This window comes from Pithys albifrons, chromosome 6, assembly GCF_047495875.1.
Source record: "Pithys albifrons albifrons isolate INPA30051 chromosome 6, PitAlb_v1, whole genome shotgun sequence".
Taxonomy (NCBI): Eukaryota; Metazoa; Chordata; class Aves; order Passeriformes; family Thamnophilidae; genus Pithys; species Pithys albifrons.
Window position 1 is genome coordinate 54,132,818 of NC_092463.1, and position 22,718 is coordinate 54,155,535.

General features: G+C 44.8%; 2 protein-coding genes across 5 annotated transcripts in view; one reads left to right on the top strand and one right to left on the bottom strand.

Moving 5' to 3' along the window:
- The window catches only part of DENND2B (DENN domain containing 2B), a 167,372-nt gene extending 153,506 nt beyond the window's left edge, over nt 1-13,866 (bottom strand). Inside the window, exon 1 of one of the 3 annotated variants that reach the window (XM_071558926.1) lies at nt 13,634-13,866. The gene's annotated coding sequence lies outside the window, so the exon portion shown is untranslated. Of the gene's footprint in view, nt 1-7,704; nt 7,817-12,959; nt 12,980-13,633 lie in introns of those variants that run through there. The other 2 variants (XM_071558928.1, XM_071558927.1) reach the window with 2 other exon arrangements.
- A 3,014-nt stretch (nt 13,867-16,880) lies between these two features.
- Nucleotides 16,881-22,354, top strand: AKIP1 (A-kinase interacting protein 1). 2 transcript variants are annotated; one of them, XM_071559513.1, is made up of 5 exons: nt 16,881-17,008; nt 17,811-17,888; nt 20,581-20,702; nt 20,997-21,047; nt 21,903-22,354. In XM_071559513.1, exons 1-5 carry the CDS (start codon nt 16,919-16,921, stop codon nt 22,000-22,002), a joined length of 441 nt encoding a protein of 146 aa, XP_071415614.1. In that variant the 5' UTR covers nt 16,881-16,918; the 3' UTR covers nt 22,003-22,354. The 2 variants fall into 2 exon arrangements, with proteins under 2 accessions (XP_071415614.1, XP_071415613.1); XM_071559512.1 differs by having other exon boundaries at nt 20,581-20,694.
- The last annotated feature ends 364 nt before the right edge of the window (nt 22,355-22,718 follow it).

Sequence of the window (22,718 nt, forward strand, 5' to 3'; positions counted from 1 at the left end):
TAACTAGTGCTTGTAGACAATACTGGAATATGAATAAAGGTAATAAAAAGCAGCCAATGGAAAAAACCAAACATCTGAGGAGACTGCAGACTTATTAGCAAACAGCACAGCATGGACAATGAAGGTAGGTATAGAGAAAAATTAGAAGATGAGGTAGGAGGGTGCCATGCCACCCAGATTCCTGCCAATGCTAAGAGGAACAAGAGATGGTTTTAAACAGACAGGCCTGTCTCCAAGCTAAAATTCCCTGAAGAAACTAGGAGTTCATTTCTCTCTCTTATTCATGCATACTTTTGAAACCTCTGGAGACCACTCTGCAAACTGGAACAATAAAACAAAATGTCAAGACAATAAATGGGGCATTGAATCTCTGCAGTCTGTTAGAGGAAGGCCTTTTGTGACTTGGAGGCAGTACCTTGTTTTCACCTCCCAAACAGCAAGTCAATGCAGAGCAAGCATTGTCTGCCAGGATGGCCTAAACAGAGTGGGACAGCACAGCAAGGCTTGGCTGGATCAATTACCTTCAAAAATATCCAGTTGAAATCCATCCTGCCACAGGTATATCTTAGCATTTTTTGTCATCTAACCTATGGTGTCTTAACAAGCACATTGTTAAAGATCCCAATAAACAGCAGGAATTCATTTTATTTTCTATAATCCGAGGAAATTAAATCCAGTTCCATCTCTGCTCCCAAACTCCTATTATAATCCAAGCAAGTCAGAAATATTGCAATATATCAGCAGTGAAACAGTTAATGTTTTGTTCTCATTTATAGCACAAGCATTAAAAGCTAAAGGTAAGCTTAACTTCCCTTTTCTGTGACCAGGACAAAATTCACTGTTATTATTTATCTACATACTTCACTTTGCTTGGAACTGTAAGTTTAATTTCTGGAAGAAATAATAGTTGTTATGTAGAAGTGGTAAAGCAAGTGCCTTGTTAAACTAAAATGAAGCATAAGAGGCAGCTCTGTGGCCAGAGGACCCAAAGCCCCAGCTCCATCTTTGACATACTGGCCAATTCCAGTCACATGAGTAATTGTATTTTCCATCGCTTTGACTTCTTAATCTACAAGATGGAGATATTGGTTAAAATTATTCAAGGACATTACAGCCTCATTCCTTGCTTTTATCTCATGATTGAATGAAACAAACAAAAAAAAATCACAGAACTTGTGTTGCTCAATAAGCCAATTGTGTCGATACATCCATTTTCCCACAAAAAGCAGTTGCTGGGTTTGTTTCTGTTTCAGTCAGGCCTCCAGTCCACTCTGGCTCTTTAGGCAGCTTGCCTAGCATCAAATGAATTCCAGAAAGTGTTCAGCACAATCAAAACAGCATCTTTTAATCATGCTTCATGGAATCAAAACCTTTCAATTAGCTCTAGCAATGGCTCTGACCGGCTTTGAAAGCACTTTGGAGAACTGCAGTGGAATGCACTGTATCAGAAGTAGGTATTATTAGCACTACCACACATACAAGTTGGAGACTTCAAATACACATAAGCAATATCTTTATGTCTTCATTGACTTAAACACTGCTCCAAGTCATATGATATTCCTCAAGGAAGAATATCAACCATTTAACAATTAATAACCTTGCAATACCTTTGGAAAGAAAATAGTGAAAAAGTAGGCACACACAAATTGCTTCATCTGCTGAAATACGGTTGTTTCTGGAGCAAAACATAACACTCATTTAACAGTACAAAGCCACAGAAGTATAAGGGGCATAAAGGAAAAAATAATATTGTATCCAGTTAGAGCAAGACAGGAAGTTTGTGGAGGCAAAAGTGCAGTAAACCAAACCAAACCAAAATAAAAGCTCTTAAATAGCACCCTCCTCTTGGTGCCAAGTTGATCATAAATAGCCCACGTTTCCAAATTCGGTAAATCTTCCAAAGAGGAGTCAAAAGCAACAAATCTTTGGAGGGGTTGGTAAGGGCAGAAGAGAGGGTTTTCCCGGTTTGATTTACTGGCTACCTCAATCTGTACTGTTTATGATTGTTTAACACTGTTGGTGGGCTGATCTTGTGTTATCTTTAGATGACACTTTAATGCTGCAGGGCAATCATTATGACATTCTTGTGAGCTCAGAGTGCCTTAAGCAATTGCTTAAATCTAAGAGATGCAATAACTCCTGAGACAGAGAAGCCCAAGTGTTAGATCCAGCACCTGATCCACATCTCATGTGAAAACCATCATCTCCAACAGGACTGTGCCCTCAGCTCCTTCCACACATCTTCTCTGTTCAGGGGACAGATGGATTCACTGAATCACAGAACCAACCATGGACTTGGGAGGACTCCTGCCTACATAGTGCGTCATTCACAGCACTGTTTGGCCTATGAGAAACTGTTTAGTAAGAAAGTTTTAGAGCACCTTGCAAAAACCAGCCTCACATCCCATACCTTGCTTTGCTAAATCCAGTCAGCCTAAGTCAAAGGCAGATTCCACACTGCTTCCAAGCCTGCTAAAAAATTTCAGTCTGCTTCTTTAATCAAGGGTAAAACACTATCATACTGGGATTTTTTTCACCCTTTTTACATTAAACAGAGCAAAAAATACCCCAAGAAGCAGGGGAGTAGAATGCAGTATTTCATCAGTATTTCAAACATCATTGCAGAAAAGACTGACATTCAGTCTTACAGTAAGAAAGGGCACTACAGGTGGTCATCACAAATTCCAACCAAAAGCATGCTGCTCAAAGTGCAGCAAGACCCCAAGAGTTGTTTTCTAAAAAAAACGGACCAGAAAACCAATGTATTAAAGGCATCACTTTTCTTACAACTGCACTCCCAGGCTGACAACAATGAGGCATCACTCAGCCATAGAGAAGGCTACACAATCTGATCTCATTGAGTATCAGCTATGGAAAAATGGATGCTTGTCCCTGCTTTTCAGTTCACTTGCTGTTGCTACTAAGCACAGTACAGAAAACAATCAATGGATCAGGTTCCCAAATGGGAAACAAAACCAATGGGAAGGTCTAAATTCATTTTCACCATATTGAGAGTTTTTACCATTCCTTCATGATCTTAAAAACACAGTATCATGCTGTTTACATTCACTTAAATACTTGAGTTGCCTGAGCAAAATGCAAATGTTTTAATGTAGTTCAAGGTTTAGACTTCCATTTCTGCTATTGTGAACACCATCCTTTACAAAATATAAAAAACAGACACATCTTCAGGACTTTTTTTCTGGCTGAAAAAAACCTGTCAGGTTGGGGTTTCACTCCCAAATATGCAATTGGCATTTGGCCCAGTGTAAAGACATGCCCAAATCGCCTGAGGATGGAACAGCTGTGGGACCAGGAGGTAGGTCACCAACTGCCTAGACCAAGGAAACTTTGCAGGAGTGATTCCCTTAGGACAGAGAAGAGCTCTGAGGAAAACAAGCAGCAAGTATACAAAAATCACCTCCATTTGTTCTCAGGATACACAAGTTGAAAGCACTTTGTGTCCTTTTAGTGTTCCTTCTTCCTCCATCTGAGCCAGAAATTGCCAGCCAGCCTGGGCTCTTGTTTAAACTATCTCCCATCATCAGTGTATAAGGAATGGAGACAGTTTCCACAGTAGCAAAAATCTAGTATGGCACTGAGAGAAGCATTTTGGTAAATACAACTGTCATGAAAAATCAGCTAACTCAGCTCCTGATCCAAGCTCCATAGAAATGTCTACATGAATGTAGAAAAGGACCAGAAAAAATAGTGTGGGGAAAAAGAGTGCAGCTCACTTAGCCACCCTGCATCCCCTCCACAGTCAAGGGGACAGGAGAAAAACCATTTCCTATTAGGTGGCCACCAGATTTGTTGCACATTTAATAAAGCAGCAAAATAAGGTATTTATGTAGCATGTTTAAGTGTAAGCATATTTGTAGCATTTTGTTTAAATGGAAGGGTAACCTGAGAGATGCTACAATTACTGGCCAATGGGAAATGTAAGGAGAAAAAGAAAAGTCAGAACTTCTGCTGCATCACAAAAAAATAACAGTACCCTGGCAGAGTCCTGCTTTAACAGGCATATAAAACCTAGATGCTTTGAGCCTCTGAGAATGCCTGGCTGGCAGATGGTGAGTTTTCGCATGCCTTGGAGGGTCCAGCTACTTCGATGGAGTAGTCTTGAACACTCTTTGCTGGGTCACACATCACTGCTATTCCTTCCCTTCAGGGCTTCACCTCATACTTGGCAAAGGAGCTTTGGCTGCAGCTCCTTCCAAGGACAACACCTTTTCTTTGCTTGGCTAGAGGTGTCAGTGCTGAACAGCCTCCCTAAGTTCAGAGTTCCCCAAGCCTCGTGCACCACTCAGGCTCAATCTTTTGCTCACTGAACCTTACAGGAAAGCTGCCATCACCCCTCAGAGTGCAATTTTAGCCCATCACAACTTTTCCGGGTTACAAAAGAAATGCCACAAACCACAAAGGTACATGTCATAAAAAACAGCTTAATACAAACATCGAGTAGCTGTTGCTTCTTTAATGTGCAGATCTCAGGAATATGTGGAGAGTTCTTGCTTCACAGATGCACAGGGAAATTGAGGTTGCAGGTAATGGAATGACTTAGAGGATTTCTGAATAAGGGAACAACAAAGCAGGGAACTGGACAGATTTGCAAGCTAGTATCTCTTTATTCAGGTTTATGTATTTCCATAGACATTGTACTTTATATTTACTTCTGAAAAATAATTCTCTTTTGGAGACAGATCAACATGCTCTTCTTTATGGGCAATTATTCCCGGAGTGGATAAAAGTCAAAGGGAGAAGAGTACAGAAACAAACATTACATAGCAAACCTGTTTTCTTCCACGTATGAGAACAGAAATAAAGCAGATATTTTGGGGTAAAATTGTCTTTTAAAAAAAGAGGTACTTTTGTGGTTCAGTAGAGATATATACAGACATATCTAAGTATCTTTAACACAAAAAAAACACTGAAACAACAAGTTGCTGACTTTTGCTTGCATAGTCCTAATGTGAAGATCCTGAGTTCCCTCTAAGAGGAGCATGTGGATCTTTTATTGTTAAACAATTAAGCCAAAGCCACACTGAGGAATTTTGTATTTGGTTCAAACTGACTTTAATGGAAACAAGCATCTAACTCTCAAAAGTGTCTTAGAAAATCTCAGCAGAGTTGTACAAAAAGCAAGAACATTTTTTCATTCTATTTGTAAGGCTTTATAGAGAACTGAGAACCAATTAATAAAGATCAAAAACTACGAAGGCAGAAAAGGTCCTTATGTCCTCTGCTCCCTGGTCAAAATGAAGTTTAAGAATAACTGAAACATCTGCTGTGATAACTTGTGTATCAAAGCTTGTTTACATCAATTAAAAAGGGGTTTACAGCTAATTTAACCTGCCACTGCTTGAAATATTTGTGAAGTGAAATTGGCAAATTAATATATTTTGAGTAGTCATGATAAATATATTCTACATAAGAAGCAAACTTGTGCTCTACATTGATTTACCAGAATGTATCTTTGCCTCTTGGCATAGGTTAATAGTGGAGCGGCTGAACAAAGACAGTAGATGCAAACTCCTACCTTGTAACCAGAAAGAATGGTTATGACTAAGTCCCAAAAATCAAACATAAGTGGATACAGCAGAACTCAATACTTTTTTTTCTTGAAAAGCATATCATCATACCTCTGGATATATATTAGTCTATTAATAAATATTTGAGACTACATAGTTAAGAAACATGGTATTAGAAGCCTGAATTATCCTGCTAGTCTCACCCTCTGATCATACAAATTTTGAAGTAAAGTAACTTCACTTGAAATTACATTTTATGGCAGGGGGGAAACAAAACAAAGCAAACAACAAAAAAAAAGCGCCTTTTGAAATACTGAAAGGCAGCAGCAGTATTGTCATCTGTCCATGAATGTTGTATGAAAAAGTCTCTCAGTAAGTATCTAACATTCAGGATCAGGCTAAGTCTCCACAAAAAAACCCACCTTCTTTCAAACCAGTTAGGATGTACTTCCCTTTTACTCTTTGCCTAACTAGTAGGGGTAAGGTCATAAAAAAGAAAAAAATCAAACAAACAACCTGGATTCAGAAACAGCTTGAAAAAATCACATTCAGAAATACAGTGCCAGGTGAGTGAGAGGTGAGAAGATGCTGCCCACATGCTGGGTTAATTCACCTGGTCCAAGTCAGCTGCATTGTGTGGTCTCCACCCCATCTAACCTTCTCACTACATGTTTGTCTGGACTGACAAGCAGATGAGGTTGCCAACCTGTCCTGCTGCAAAGCATATGGGAAAGGGAAAAGGAAGTTTTTTTTGTCCAACACAAAGCACTAGGCTATCCAGGGCTGAATACCTGCTGTTTTATCCATTATCCATGGACTTATTCATATCTCTCAAAATTCAATACATATTTTAATTTCTGACATGAATATGCCACTAAATTATCCTGCTTCCAGAGCATGCCTCCAGCCCAGTAGCTCAACTACACTTCTACAGAGCAAACCTTTCTACTATCTTTTCAAATTTAAGCATAGGCCAGATTCTTTCCTCCATCACATCAGTCTATCCATAGTAGTTCTGGGTCAATATTAGTATGCCAAAAAAATCACAGCGAGGTTCATCTTATGCTCTCTGCACACAACAATGCTCTTCATTAAAAACAATAGTAATGGACTGAACTTGAACCACTAATTTTCAAAAAAGTAGCTGGCTTCACTGAGGGGAAAAAAAAAAATTTCTCATATTTCTCATTGGCTGTTCTTTGACACTAGGTATTAACCTCTGCAGTTTTTTGGTTGCCAGAAATATCACAATACAGTTATCCACACAACTGAAAAGATAAGACAATCATTTCCCCTCAGCCACATTTGCTGGAGTGTCCCCTCCTCCAGACACAATCTCATGAAGGTGGACGGACAATGTAATTTTCTAATAACGTTTTACCTCCCACTGTTATTTTCTTGCAGAACCATGTGCTCGTCACTGAAAACTTCATGGTTCTTCTACTGTTTCATTTAGGAGGCTGCACATTCATCAACTTGCCTGTTGGTTTCTTCAACTCATAGATAACTGCCTCACAGGCAGAAAACAAAATGGCAAAGCCAGAATTAAAGCTGAATCATAATCAAATCTGATACTGCAAAGTACAATCTGACATCTCAGTGTCCCACTAAATGCAAATGTGAACATCAGAACAACAACCAAGCACAGAAATATGTCACCAGCAGCTCAAGTAGTTTCTATCAAGGACTGTCTGTGACAGACGAGAGGTCTCAGTTCAAAAGCAAATGATGGATCTGTCACCATTTCTCCCTTTTCTGGGGTCTAATGAATGCCAAGCCACAGTGAAAGCAGCATGCACAAAATCTAGTTCTCACATCCACATACAGCATGGATGCAGCAGCAAAACTAAAGGGTGTGACACATACAGTTCATTACAGCCAGTTGCTGGGTTGGGAGTGCTTTGGGAGGGCAGCTAAGGGCCAAAAGGAGAAAGAAGAAAAGCAGCACATTAAGAAAGAGGCGAGAATTTCAAGCACTTTCCTAGGAGCTAACAGGCAAGTTCCCCCAAAGCACAAAGGGTTTAGATGAAGCTTTACTTGTAGGTAAACCTGAAAGACTCTGATGACCCTTTCCTCTCCAGAATTTACTTTTCCTAGAGAGTTATCTATGTTGTCTAAGCTATGTAGCCACAGGGAAAGCAAAGCAGGCCAGTGAAGATTATCCCCAGCTCACCTTGTCACTAGAGGAGAAGATAGCTCTGCCATCTGGCAATATAAATCACACTTTACTTCCCAAGCCTGAATACACCTCTGGAGAGAAAGACCAGTTCTTCTGCCAGTTGCTCTGCAACTACAACAGCAAGAACCTCAAATGGTCCTGCTTCAGAGCATAATTAAGCACTGAGCCAATCAGCAGGAAATCTCTCTGCACCAATCCCTAGCATTGGGGCGGGCAGAGCTGAAGTACAGCACCTGTGAAAGGGAAAGGGAGGCTTAGAAGATACCCCGAGGTCGGGTGATACTAAAACCTGACAATCAGCACCGTGCCATTAAAGCTCACGAGTACCCATGAATGTCACATGGGCTCTCAGACAAGACTGGTGCCAAGAAGGAGACAACATAAGCTCCCTGCGCTTGTCCTTGTTTTTCTCTGCATTACAATTAAATAATTCCAGATATTTACTCATTTCCACAAGAGAACTGGTGATAGATACAGCCATAAAACACTAACAGAAATATGAATGCTAATCTAAAGGTACCTAAACTGTAGTGATGAGAACTGAATGCTGTTTTAACAATTTTGGAGATTGCCAAGTAAGTAATCTTTAAAAATGGCCTTCAGATGCAATGATTTTATGCCTCTTCTTTACAATCCCTTTCTTTCCTTTCCTACCCTGATCTCACCTTTCTTTCAAGTCAGTAATTTTTTACACAGTTGGAGTGGCACAGGGGATGTTCTGCTCAAAGATTAAGTTAAAAATTTAGCAGGGATATAAGCAGGCACTAAAATGCAAGCTGTGATGTGGAATTGCCTACCCTATTTGCAACATAACAGTGGAAATAATCAGAGCTTGGTGATTATTTGGTAAGCTTTCTCACTTTGTCAATCTGCCACATCTTCAAAACAACATTCCCAGCTCTTAAAGTTCATTTGAACAGCACTGGCTAAGAGCCCCAAACCAGGATCAAGACTGAGGCAAACTGGAAACTTCAATCATTACAATCCTCTAGCACAAATGAGAAGCACTTTCACATGCAGAGAGTCAATATGACCCATTTCTCTTTACCGTGTTGTGCCCACATAGAAAGAAACATGAGTTCAGGTCCTTTCCAGTGACCTTGAGTGACACAGGTTTTCATCAGGACAAAGGATCAACATCATATAAGTTGTCATTCATTTCACCCCGTATTGCAAAACTGTTTTTACTCCCTCAAGCACTAACAATGTTGAAAGCAAAAATGTTAAGAGACAGATTCATCTCCTGACTTGAAGGACTTCCCAGAACAGTGAGCAGAGCCTGTGTTTGGAACATCTGCTCTTCGCTGAAGAACAGTTGCAAGATCTTCCAGGCCAGCTCTCCTAAAGTCTTTGGTCTTTGCCCTAATACTTGGAATAGCAGGCTGGGCAGTGCTAGTCAGATAGCATCTGTCCCCTGTGATTGTGACTGGATGTCCCATGAAGACGACTAATCTTTTTCTTAAGGGGAAAAATGCAAAGCAGTAATTCATTGTGACAACCCCATCAAAATGATGAAATTAATAATGGTTTTAAAACGTTATGCAGCAACGGTTTTTAATAACATGGGAGTTAGAGAATAATGTTAAAAAGTTTCAACTCAAAGACCTGGTTTCCTGTGTTGGCTTCAGTCCTAACACTAAATGTTAACACAACAAGTATTTTTATTTCTTCATTTTAAAGAGAAATTAGGAGACAGATATACTCAAACTGAAATAACATCCCGTTCCTGCATGTGTAAACATACACAGTTTCTGACAGAAACTCACTGTACTTTCGCTGTATCCTTAAGGATTTCTCCATTTGCTCAAATTCACTGAAGTCTCAACTACACTGCAACAGCTGACAGGTTTTCAGCATATAGATACCTCTCAAACATATCTTCAAAGAATGGGGGAAGGTGGCATTAAAAACGAACACCTGCTCTTGTCCCATGTTCCTCAACCCAGCAAACACATCTCCAAGGTCAGAAGCTTACAGCAGAATATATCAAAAGCACTGGCTGTATGAATGACACCATTAATTTACCTGAACTAACTATCTGAGAATATACTCCAGATGGAGAACAAGTTACATTACTCTAAACAGTTTGTAGTAGTGTTGACTTCAGAAAGTCCAATTGCTAATGCACAATGCTCAGTCCCCAGTGTAAAAAAAGCTTCTAACAAAATCTGATGGCTGTTTAAAGCCTAAATGAATGAAAAGAGGATTTAAATCTAAAATTCCATAATCAACCATCCTCATTGCTCAAATCAGTCTTCAGACTTTATTTCTGTACATCCAAACATCAAGGACCAGGAAAATATTAACTACAAACGGAAGGGAATCTTCACCACAGCCCCTCTCTACCAAGGCAGAGCTCTAGAGCAGCACAGGAGACCAGGATTTCCAGAGTCTGCACAGCACCTCATAGGTGGACAGGACTTCTCTTCCATGACATTTAACCTGACATATCTCAACAGCATGAGGCATTTCTACATGACAAAAAGCAAAACACAGGGAAAGATTTCAGTCAAATAAGGAGTAAAACAATGAATAGTAACTCTCAGCTGATGTAGGTACAACCAAAAAACATAACCATAACTCTTCCTAAAAGGGGGAATTTCAGGTCTTGTAGGGTGTGAGTCTCCAAGGCCTGGCAAAGCCATTTATAACCTCACCAAAGTTCAGCAGGACTATGAGTGTTTACAAGCACAAGAACTAGGCCAGATTCAGAATGTAAATATTTGGATTCAGTTCCCCAGACTTGCCTCTATCTGCACTGCCAACTAAATCCCAACTGCAGACCAAAAAATCTGAAAAGCAACAGTTGCACACACTTTACAGCACACAGACAAAACTAATACACATGGCATTCAGCACTGGAAAGAAAGAAAAAAAAAAGAAAGAAAAAATCCTAATTCATAATCCAAACTGATTTTATGTTAAACAAGACATTAATGAAGTTTGGACCAAAAATCAACTCTGTTATGATTTGATACATTTTGAAAGCCTCATCAGTCCAGATGCTGATCCTCTGCCCTGCAGGAGACTGGGTTACATTAACCTTAGCTAGATTACCCAAGACCTCATGGATAACATAATGCCTCTAGCACACAGTGGTAACTTTGCCCTAAACCATATTCTCTTAAGCCATCCAAGGCAAGTACTTCCATTTTTCAGTCTAACAAAATGAGGACAGTCTTCTCTGGTTCCACAGTGATTTACTTAGCAACCTGGGTCCCATATTCAGAATTGATTTAGGATTGCAAATCACCTGGAGTTCTCAATGCCCATGCCTTTTTCTTTTTTTTTTTTTTTAAGTTTCACCCCAGTTCTTTTAGGTGTAACTAAGGATGGCAACCAGGGATTTGTTCAAGAGACTTTTGACCTCTCACAAACACAGATCCCAAGGGATTTACCATATTCTCAGCTCCCAGTTCCCAGCTCTTCTCGAAGTGTTAATGTCTTTCAGTTGCAGACACTCACTGGAGGGAATCAGAAAGGCAAGGGTCACATCAAGACCAGGATTATTTTTTTTTCTTTTTTAAATGTTAAGAATTCAGGCCTCCTCACTCCCACTACTGTAAACTAACAAAAAAAATTCCATCCTTTCCCTCTTCAGTTAAGTGGGAAAAGTACAAATCTGCTTCTTTCGCTTTCCTGAACTGTGGGAAACTTGGTTGTGCTTTCCAGTTAAAAGCAGGCTCTTCGACACACTTCACAGTGACCTCTTCACAAGGGGCTAGTATCATTTCTTTAAATGCCCCTACACTAAAAATAGTACTGCTTCCTAAACATGAGTTTTGCAGTTCCAGGCATTCTGAGATCCTGCATACCACTTTTTTTTTTTTTTAAACTGGCAACATTCATTTAACCAGCAATTAAAAAAGGAGGCCCAGCCGCCACAGTGATTCTTCCCAGAGGGTCTTAGATGTTTGTGAAACACAATGAAAACAATAAAGTGGATAAAATCATGCTATTCCATCAAGTCCTTGGCAAGACTACCCAACCAAGAATAAATTGGCATGGTATGTTACAGTCAACAGATTACACAATGGTTTACAGGGTCACCAATAATAAGGGGTTACAGGCTCCTTAAAGAGCTACAGTGTATGTTAAGTCACTTGCTTAAAGAGAAAGAGCAAGGCTTGGTCCTGAGGTCCTTGGAGCACGTTCTGGTAGTCACAGCACAAACATGCTGCACGGGTAGGAGAGGACAGAAAGCACCTCTAAGCCAGGAAGGGCTGGGGGAGTTTAGCACCCTGAAGGAAGCAGCAGACAGCCAGGCCAAGCAGGGCTCTCTTATATCTGCATATATGAGAAGAACACATGCTATATAATTTTAGGAGCAAGGCAGTCTCCATGCCCCAGTGAGGCCCAGAACCAACATCCCTATCACCCATTTCCAAGAAGTCCCACTTGTCACTCCATGGTCTCAGAGGAAACTGGTTCTAGCCCAGAAGCAAGATGCCAGTTCTCTTTCAGTGTAGTTGCTCTTAAAAGGGTAGATTGCAGCTAATTTTAAAACAGGCTTGACTATACTCTTAGGCAGCTTGTTAAAGTCATCACAATTGCTTAAATGTGTCATAGTTTTCCTTTAAATAACTAATATTAAAGCATGAGGGAAATGAATGGTCAAACCAGTGAATCTTATTCTTACCTGTCAGCCTGGTTCCAGATTTCCATTATGCCACCTGCATAGCCTGATCACCACAATTAAAGTTAAATTTTGATGTTCCTAAAACACAGATGGTTTTCTCAAATCTCACCCTTGCCGTGTTAACTTACCCTTCCATTATATGGAATATTTTCGTCTACTAACTATAAAACTATAAACCAAACATGATCAAGTCTTAAAGGCAAATCAACCTCACTTCATCTTATCCTCAAAAATCAGACTATAACAGTTTCATCCTTCATCTTCCACAGGTTTTGATCACTCTAGCTGTTTTTATTGGATTATTCAATATATAGCTGAAGTTAAAGTTTGACTACCCAGCATAAAATTGAAAGAAAACATATTCCCCAAACTCAGTACAAGAGTAAAATAAGGATGTAGAAAAAGCACTAGTACTGACATACTCCATGCAATAATACTATGCATCCAGTTTCATTTAGTTTGACTACCTAATTCAAAGTACATTTGAGTGATAAGACTGAAGTATACACAAGAAGGTTCTCCATATGTAGCCACTACTCTTTGATTGCAGTGACCTTAGTAATGCAAACGTTTGGTAGCAAGCCAAGAGCAGTGCATCTGATTTTCCCACCAAATGAACTGCAGAAGCAGCTCCCTTAGCTCTTCAGCCAGATCTGTTCTGGGATCCTGAAGTCTTCCGCCGGAGCCCAGGTGGCTCCTCTGCTCTTTCCAACACGCACGCAAACGCTGCAGCCGGCTGGACAGACGATGCGAGCGCGCATTGGAAGGGAAAAGAGGTGCCGCCGTAGCTCCCCGTCTCTCTCCAGATCAGAGCCCCGCGCTCGGCGCGCAGGCTCCCAGGCGGGTCAGAGTAAACCCGGTCCCGCCGAGGTGGTCTCCCGAAATCTGTTCTACCGCGGTGCCTCTGCCCACGCCACCCACGTAAAAATCAGCGTCCCGCGGGGCACGGCGCGCACCAGCGCGGGAGATCCGACTCCCCCTACCGCCCGTGCGCAATGACCCCGCGCCCATCCGCGCTCCCCCAGGCAGGGCAGGGTAGGGTCCCGAAAGGATAGCGGCATCGACACGGCCTCTGATGGCTCCGCGGTCCAGGGGACCCGCAGCTCCCAGGGAGCCCCCGCCTGCCGCCACCGCGCATCCCCGGCCCGCCCCGCTCGCGGGAGGCTCTCGGAGTGCAGGGACGGCGACCCGGAGCACGATCGATCGTTTCTCCCCCAGTCCCGCTCCCCTGCCCGGGTCCCCAGAGTCAACCACCTCCCGGCAGCGCGGCTCCCTCGCCCTTACCGAGGCGCGCAAGGATGCGCTCCCTCCGCCGGCCGCCTGCAGTCCCCGTCCCGCAGCCCGGGTGGTTGTAGCTTTTTTGGAGAAGCTGGGAAGAGGGAAAGAAAGGGGGGAGGGAAAGGGGAGGGAAGGGACTGAGATCGAGGGAGAGAAGTATGTAAAGGCAGGAAGTGGAGACGGCCACGGCCAGTGCGGGAGATTAATGGGAACCAGTCACCCGGCAGCCAACAAAGAAACCTGCTCCCACAGAGCAGCCCGGCCCGGGCGGCCCCGGGAGCCTGAGCCACGGCTCCCGCCGGCAGCGCTCTGCTCTGGCCCGGGCCCCGCGGAGAGGTGGGCGCCGGTCCCAAACCCGGGTCCTGGCCAGGCGGGAGGGAGGGGACGAGCACGGCGGGCCGGGCTGGGCCGGCCGGTCCGCGGGGAGACGCGATGGGCACAGGAAGAGGAGTGGGGGGGACTGACCCCCCGCCTGACAGCCTTTCTCCTCCCTCGAGCCCGGAGGGGCGATACTGCTTATTTTTTTATTTAAAACACTCCGAGAGCGGGGCTCCTCTCCGCGCGGAGCCGCTTGCGGGGCAGAACGGAAGGAAGCAGGAAAGCGCACGGCGCGCTTCCTGCGCCAGGCGCGGGGCAGATGGATCCCATCAGGGAGCCGGGAGAGGGGGAGCCCTCAGGTCTTTCCCGACCTCGCCGTACCAGCACCTGTGGCGTACAAGGAGGGTTGAGGGAGGCAGCGGCGTGCCTTTGAACTTCATTCCGGGTAGCTTGGTTCAGACGCTGCCTCCTGGGAGCAGCTCCTGGCAGCAAGCTGGAATGCTCTGCTTCCTGGGGAGCGCAGCCCGAAGTGTCTCATTGGCAGGGCCCAGCCAGGTTACCCCGCACACCGGGACACAGGGCATTGCATGTACCAGTGGGTGAAGACGGTCTCTGTGTGGCACAAGCGATAGAGGACGTGCTCCACGCAGGTCACCAACAGCACGGTGTGGGCCAGTTCTTTGGCATATGTGCCCATGACTTCGATGGTTGTGTAGATGGGAAACCTGCACAAGACATTTGATATAAAAAACATACCGAAGAGGCAGGATAGTAGCTGTTAGCAGGACCCTAAATATTGTAAAATACAGAGACTGCTCCTAGATCTTGAAGTATTATGTAAGCATTTATAAAACAAGACCCCTCACAATATACTAACCAAATGATACTAGGTACAGAAGGGGGGAAAAAAGAGCGACACGTGTATTCTGCAACTGGAAATACAAATTCCAGCACAATATATTTCATGAACTTTAAGCACTTGCTGACTTACTTTCCATTGACTGAAATGGAAGCAAAATGGTGTTCCACATTAGGCAAATGCTTATGAGGTTTCCTACATCAAGATACCTCTGTGAACACAGAACCAAGTTCTCAGGATAAACTATCCTTGGCTTTTGCCACCTCAGCAGCAAAACATAATGTATTGCCTGATATTCTGATCCATCATCCCACGTAACAAGGAATCTGGTATAAATGCCCAGCATTTCACAAACCATTGTATTTCAAAAGAGTGAATGTACAGGAAATAAGGGTAACTCTCCTCTGGATTATGATGTGAATGTGTGTTTCAAAGCAAAAGCTATTTCAGCTGTCAGCCTTCTTGGGACAGATGTATTTACTCAGCTGCAAAAGGAGTACTGTGTCACTGAACATCAAAAAACGGTGGGAGTTTCAATTTCAATACACAAGGAATAATTTACCTCCTGAACAAGCTACTGCTACAAGTACCTGGCAGGAGTAGCAAGTGAATAGTTTACTTTCCTTGTTATGAAAGTGACATAGGAGAGCCTTTCCAAGTATATTTCACAAGTGCAGCAAGATTAACCAACCCATCTCTCCAGGAGACCATTGCTAACAAGAAATGATGCAAAGATATTCAGCTTCCAATTAAGCAGAAAGCAGCCTATTCTGGCTGCTTCTCCAGTGCATCAAACATTCATTCAGTTCCCCAGACCTCAAGCACTCCAACAACTGCCTGCATTTTCTTTAGAGTACAGGAGACCAAACTTAAGCAGTATTTGAACACTGAATTGGGGCTTTGAATGTGTTTTAATGAACAAGCAACCTGTGGAGCTCTTGTTTATTACAGGACCTGGCTCTGGTTAAGCAACAACAAGATAGTAAACTAGCAGAGGATTATTTTTATTGTTTGCCAAATAGATTACAGCTAGCAAAGCTCTCAGCAAGAATGGAGGACTTGCAGAATCAGGGCCACCATGTTAATCTTGGCCATAAGCCGCTTAAAGAAAGTTTCTGTGCTTATTTTGCCCTTCTTACCATCCGCTTTGTGCACACCAGGTTAGCGAGGCTTCGGAGCAGCTCTGACTCCCGCGGAGCCACAGCCGCTTCCCAAGCCCATTCAAGCAGTGACCATGGCCTCGCACTGCCCTGCTGGAGAACCCTCCTGGGGCACAACCAGCTTCCAGGGAGCAAAGCAGCTGGTTTGGCAAATCCTGCTCGCAGTGGGCCAAAACGCCGTGTGGTTTCTTTCCCCGACCGAGGTGAGCGGGCTTCCCTTCGAGGGGTGGATGCAGCGAGCCTGCAGGTGCTCTGCCCGCACCCCCTTCACTCAGCCCCCCCTCGCCAGCTCCTGCCATTATTACCTCGTATCTCTCAAGTTTAAAAAAACCACGGCAGAGACCGCGGGGCTCAGCACCTCCTGCTGCTCTCAGCTCTTCTCCGCTACCCGGGGAGCAGCTCCTCGCGGACCCGCCGCCACACTTCACGGCAAGCCTTGTCCGCACACCCCTCTCCCGCCCGGGGCGGCGGCGGCGGTGGCAGCGGCTTTGTTACCTCAGGACAGGGCGCGGCCGTGAGGGGAAAACAAAGACAGCACCCCACACCCCACGCGCTCCGCGGAACTGTGTCCCGCGGGGGGGCCATATCCCAGGGGGGCCGTGTCCCGAGGAGGGCCGTGTCCCGGGGGTGGCCGTATCCCTTCCCTGGGGCCGTGTCCCGGGGGGGCGGCCATGTCCGAGGGGGTCCGTGTCCCGGGCAGGGCCGTGTCCCTTTCCCGGGGCCGTGTCCGGAGGGGGGGGCCCATGTCCGAGAGGGGCCGTGTCCCAGGCAGGGCCGTATCCCTTTCCCAGGGCCGTGTCCCGGGGGATCTGCCCCGGTGTCCCCGGGCGTGGCGGGGGCGGGGCCGGGGCAGCACCGGTTGGGCGGCAGCGCCCCCTGTCGGGCCGCGGGGCCGGGGCCGGGCCGGGCCGGCGGCGCGTGCGCAAGGCGGCGGTGGCGCGCGGCGGTGGCGGGATGGAGGTGGCGAGCGTGGGGCGTACGGCCGGCCTGGCGCGCGAAGTGCTGGAGCGCGCGCGGCGGCGGCGGCGGCGAGCGGCGGGCCCGGTCAGTGGCACCGACACACCCGTGCGAGTGTGCGGGGCTGTGTCTGTGTGCACGGGCCCGGTCAGTGGCACCGACACACCCGTGCGAGTGTGCGGGGCTGTGTCTGTGTGCGCGGGCCCGGTCAGTGGCACCGACACACCCGTGCGAGTGTGCGGGGCTGTGTCTGTGTGCGCGGGCCCGGTCAGTGGCACCGACACACCCGTGCGTGTCTGCGGGGCTGTGTCTGTGTGCGCGGGCCCGGTCAGTGGCACCGACACACCCGTGCGAGTGTGCGGGGCTGTGTCTGTGTGCGCGGGCCCGGTCAGTGGCACCGACACACCCGTGCGAGTGTGCGGGGCTGTGTCTGTGTGCGCGGGCCCGGTCAGTGGCACCGACACACCCGTGCGTGTCTGCGGGGCTGTGTCTGTGTGCGCGGGCCCGGTCAGTGGCACCGACACACCCGTGCGTGTCTGCGAGGCCGGTCAGTGGCACCGACACACCCGTGTGTGCGCGGGGCGCTGAGCGACCCGCGAGCCTTAACGAGCGCGCTAAAATACGCTTGGTCACTTCTCCACTCCACTCCCTCCCCCGGCCGCGTTGTGTCTCATCAAAGCCAGCGGGAAACCCTCCCAGACACATCCCCGGTGCCCTGGTGCTGCCCGGGTCGTGCCGCGGTGTTGGAAGCCCCTGCTCGCTGCTCTGAGAACGGGCCAGCGCAGCGCTGGGCCAGCCGCGACTGTGCCACCCCGCAGACAGCCTCGAGTGTTCAATCATCTGAGCAACGAGCACCACGCTGGGATACAGAGACTGTCTTTAATTGCAGGAGGAGGACTCTGAACGCCTCAGTGCAGCATTCGATTCGATCATGAAGCTGATGAGTCAAGCCTCCAAGGAATGCGAGGTGAGGTTTTGCACCTGAGCAGTGTTCCTGATCTGCCCGGCAGAGGCCTGTTGGCACCACTTTTACTGAAAAAATTAAGACTTCCTTGTGCTCATTACATGGCAAAGGTTGTCACTGAACCTTTAATGCCGGCCTAGATGAAGAAATTTGCGGCATCCACCATCATGGTAGGTCTCACCTGACCAGCTGGTAGCACCTGAGCTGGTAACCCCACTGTCTGCATTTTCCACAGGCAGTACCAGTAGCCCAGTACAGATTTTAGCAGAGGGTTTCTCTATTTCTTGGTGGAAAGGCAGTACGATCAGGGAGGCATCACAGTACGCTTCAGGTGACATCACAAATTACATTGTCTCAGCCCCTCAGGAGCCTTTAGTGTCACAATGTATAGAGTGTTTCCAGTGCTCCAAAGTATCTCTGCTGGTGAGTGGCTATAGTGACATAGTAACCCTTTGTTTTCCTCAGGCCAATGTGATCACTCATGCTGGCTCTCTGTGTTCTCGGTGGTGGAAGTAAGGGAGAGTTTGCATCTCGAGCAAAGAGATTGTTTCATACCACACGTTCACTTGAATTTAGAGTTAACCTCCCCAGTATTGTGATTTAACCCAAGTCAGCAAATAAGTACCACAGAGCTCACTCCTTTTCCTGCCCCCCTACCTTGGTAGGATGGGAGGAGAATCAGGAGAAAATAAAACTCGTGAGTTGAGAGAACAGTTTAATAATCGAAACAAAGTAAAATATAATAATACTAATGATCATAACAGTAATAATTGTAATGAAATGGAGAGAGACAAATAAAACCCACGAACAAGTGATGCTCAATACAGTTGTTCACCACCAATATCCAGCCAGTCCCCAAACAGCAGTCAGCCCCCCGCAGCAAACTCTCCCAGTTTATATACTGAGCATTACAGTCCATGGTATGGAATATCCTTTTGCCAAGTTTGGGTCAGCTGTCCTGGCTCTGCTCCCTCCCATCTTTTTGTGCACCTCCCTGCTGGCAAAGCATGAGACACCTAAAAGTCCTTGACTTAGGGTAAGCACTATTCAACAAAATCAGTTTGTTACCAACATTGTACTTGTACTAAATCCAAAACACAGCACTGCTAGGAAGAAAACTAATTCCATTTCCAGATGAAACCAGGTCAAACTCGATTTGGGATGTTGCCGCTAGCTAAGAACTTTGGGCTCAAGGTCAGAGCAGCACCATATCTTTGTGAAAAGTAGGAATGAAGAGGTATACCTTACAAATGCACAGCTCCACTGCTTTCATGCTAGCTCTGGCTGCCAGGTGTCATTGATCTACTGAGTAGATGGACCAGGAGCCAAACTCTGCCAGCTCAGACTTGTGAACACAGCCCTGCAGCCCAGCTGCTGCACTGAAGTCTCTGTGAACTCCACCGCAGTTTACACGGTTGTGCCCTTCGGGAGCTGTTATCATAACCCAGCAGGGAGTTCATTGTCTGCACAGTTAACACCACAGACTCGGTCTGCAATTAGAGAAAACACTAGTTCATCACACCAAATGATCAGATCTTAAGCAACATCTCTGTCATTTCAAAGCAGTACATACACGGTAACCAGGTAATCCTGAAAACAACTGGGGCAGAGCAGACTTCTACACAAGATGAAACAAAAATATAGGTGTATACAGATTCATTCTTAGTGGTGGATTGGCAGTGCTAAGTTTATGTTAAGCTGGTCTGTATGATCTTTAGGGTGTTTTTCAACCTAAATTATTCTATGGGTCTATCATATGGCCTGTTAAGAGTATTCAAGTTGGAAAAACATCTAATGACTTCCATACTTTTGCATCAGCCAAGACAGTACTCAGTCATAAGCTTGAGGAATAAAGCTTATGCATAAGCTTGAGCATAAGCTTGAGGAATAAAGCATAGCAGTAGATCTGGAAATAAAAATTGCTATTGGCCTTATTTTTGTTATGTTTAGTGAGGGTCAAAGGAAACATAAGTGAAATAAAATAGGTATTTTGGAACTTTTTGGTCCCTGCAATCAAAAGGTAACCCTAACCCTGGAAGGAATTAGCTGATGACAACAGATGGCAGCAGAGCTGTACGCAAATATTTAACTTGCAGTAGGGAAGGTTCCAGTATCTTTGCAGTGGAAACCAAAGAGGGCTGTTGTGGACTTAAATACAGTTCCCAAAATTGCTGTGCTACTGGTACCAGCCCTGAAGACACTTTAGCTTCTTGACTGGCTCATTTTTCAGTATTAACATGTTCTGCTTTTTGATCACTGCTCCTGCACATGTCCTACAGAACCAGTCTTCACTCGCTCAGTTGGAAAGCACGTAACTTGCATGTATGTCCTATTAAAGACCCAAAAGTTACGCCTTCTTCCACCAGAGCTTTTCTTGAAGAGCCTGATCAGGCAGCTATTTCCAGAGTATTTCTGACATTTTCATTAATTCATTTCTGAGGTGTCAGAGTCCCTACCCTATGTTATTATGTCAGAAGACAGGCTTCTAAAATCAGAGCTGACAGTCTTGTACCATCAGGCAGGTGCCCTGTGGACACCCAGACCTTGCTTTCATCCTCACAAGAGAACAAACTAGCCAATTAATACAGAAAGTCAGTAGATGTACAGTTCAACTTTCAACTGTAAATCTGCAGTAGCTGTGACTATGGCTTGGATGCCTCCCCACGTAATATTCTGTGTTTCTGTTGTTGTCCAGAAGTACTATAGCTTCGTGGCAGCCCCTGGATGCAAAGAGCATGAAATGAAACACATCTGCAAATACCATGGCAGGCAAGCAGGGGAAAGAGGGCAGGAGTCCATGGAAGAAGAAGTAAGTAGGTACTTCTGGGTTTTATTAAAGGTTATTCCTTCCCTTGCTGTGGGATAATTGTAATCCGTCTAGTGTTGGTGACACACTAATGTACGTAGGTTGACAATTAAGGACTTAAGAACACCTGGATGATCTAAGCCCTCTGTTGGGGGTCGGGGAGGCAGAGTAACTTCTGGTGGCACCAGTGTCATATCAATCCTTTTGCAGAGGGGAAAATTTCATGCACATGACACATCATCTCACTTTGGCTGGATTTGCCTTGTGTGCTGTATCATTAAAAAACAGTATCTTTTTCTCTCCAGAGGAATGAACCTTCGGAAGCACCCAGTCGGCTTCAAACTTGCCAGCAACATGTAAGTTTATAGAATACTTTGTTCTTAAGTGGAGATATTTGATAGCATTTCTTATCATTTTGCATCAGACTGGTTAAAAATTGTGACAGATGTGCTGCATTCACAATCCTAATGTGTATAGACAGTAAAATGGGCATACGGAGACTTGCATAGTTAGTTAGAAACCAGATTGTGGCATTCTGGCACATAACCAGTTAAGAGTCTGTACCACTTAGACTGGTACAGAATGCCAAACACTGACAAAGCTCTAGGCTTTTGTGAATTACATCAGCAGCAATAAGGCAGCAGTTATCCAGTCTCACCTCACTTGTGCTGCTTGAGGAAAAGTGTGCAGCAAGGCACACAGCTGTTGTTTAGCCACTTATACTTGGCCCTCATACAGGCTCTCTGAAGACTCCTGTTCCTCAAGGAGAAGAAAGTTGGTAAAAGCCTAACACCTCACCAAATCGATTTCAGGAACCTCTAAGCCACAATAGCCTCTAAGACAAGAAACACAGACTCTGTACCACAGTACAAATTAGCAGGAGCGCCCTATCATATGGAATGTTCCATAAGTTTATGTTCAAAACAGTCTAGGTTGGTAATGTTCAGTTTTGTGAGACACAATTACAGCACGGTGATTGCTTCCACTGATTGAAACATTAGAGGAAATACTTTGAGTACAGCACTTGGTAATTTTTATACTGACAGACACATTTTACAGTTTTGTCCATGCTGACTTTGAAAAATCTTAGTATGTTTATACAGCAGCTGAAATGTAACTCTTTTATACAAATTCAAAATATTTTTGTGGGAAATCTGAGATGACTGACCAGTAATGAAGTTTTGTCTGGGTTTTTTTTTTCTCTCTTAAAGACCAGACGAGGTTCCAAAGACTTCTATATTGAAGTTTCTCCTGGCATCTATTCTGTCACAGCAATCTCAGAGGACATGGTGCAACAGACCCAAGTTGTAGATGTCAATGCAGGACAAAGTGTTGATTTAACTTTTGTTCTGTGATGTTTATTGTTTCTTGACATTGCAGGAATAAAATACAAGGTGCTTTTTAACACATGTAATGAACTATAAATACCCTTTTTTTGTTAGCACTTTAATAGCAGCTTCCTCTTTGGGACTCCATTTTTATGGCCTGTGTATTTGTTTTCTACTTAATGCAATTATATGCAGCCTACTTTGTACACTGATTTTATAAATATTTGTACATTGTGTGCCTTTTAAATCCAATTATGTGACTGTATAATTCCAGATTCTTCTGCTTTAAACAATTAAAGATACAATCAATGGAATAAAATACATGATCAAGCCTTTGTGATGACTGATCCTTTTATATTATCCTGAGACAGAACCTCCATGTCACATTGTTGACCACAGAAAGCATAATCCATGTGGTATGAATATAGATGTACATCGGCTTCTGCAGGACAGCAACAATTTTAGAGCAGCTGACTCACTATCCATTCTCTTATCTGTACTTTTACTATTTTGATAAAGAGATGAAGTGTAAATGGAATTCACTATCTAGGACCCCAACTCAGAAAGGTGCTTGAATATGTGTCGCATGTTCAATATAGGCACATAAACTATTGTCCCTTCAAGTCCTGTCTCTTTGCAGGCTTTTGCAGACCAGGCTAAACCCCAGTTAGCTGCCTTTTCTGATGGTGGTGGGGTACC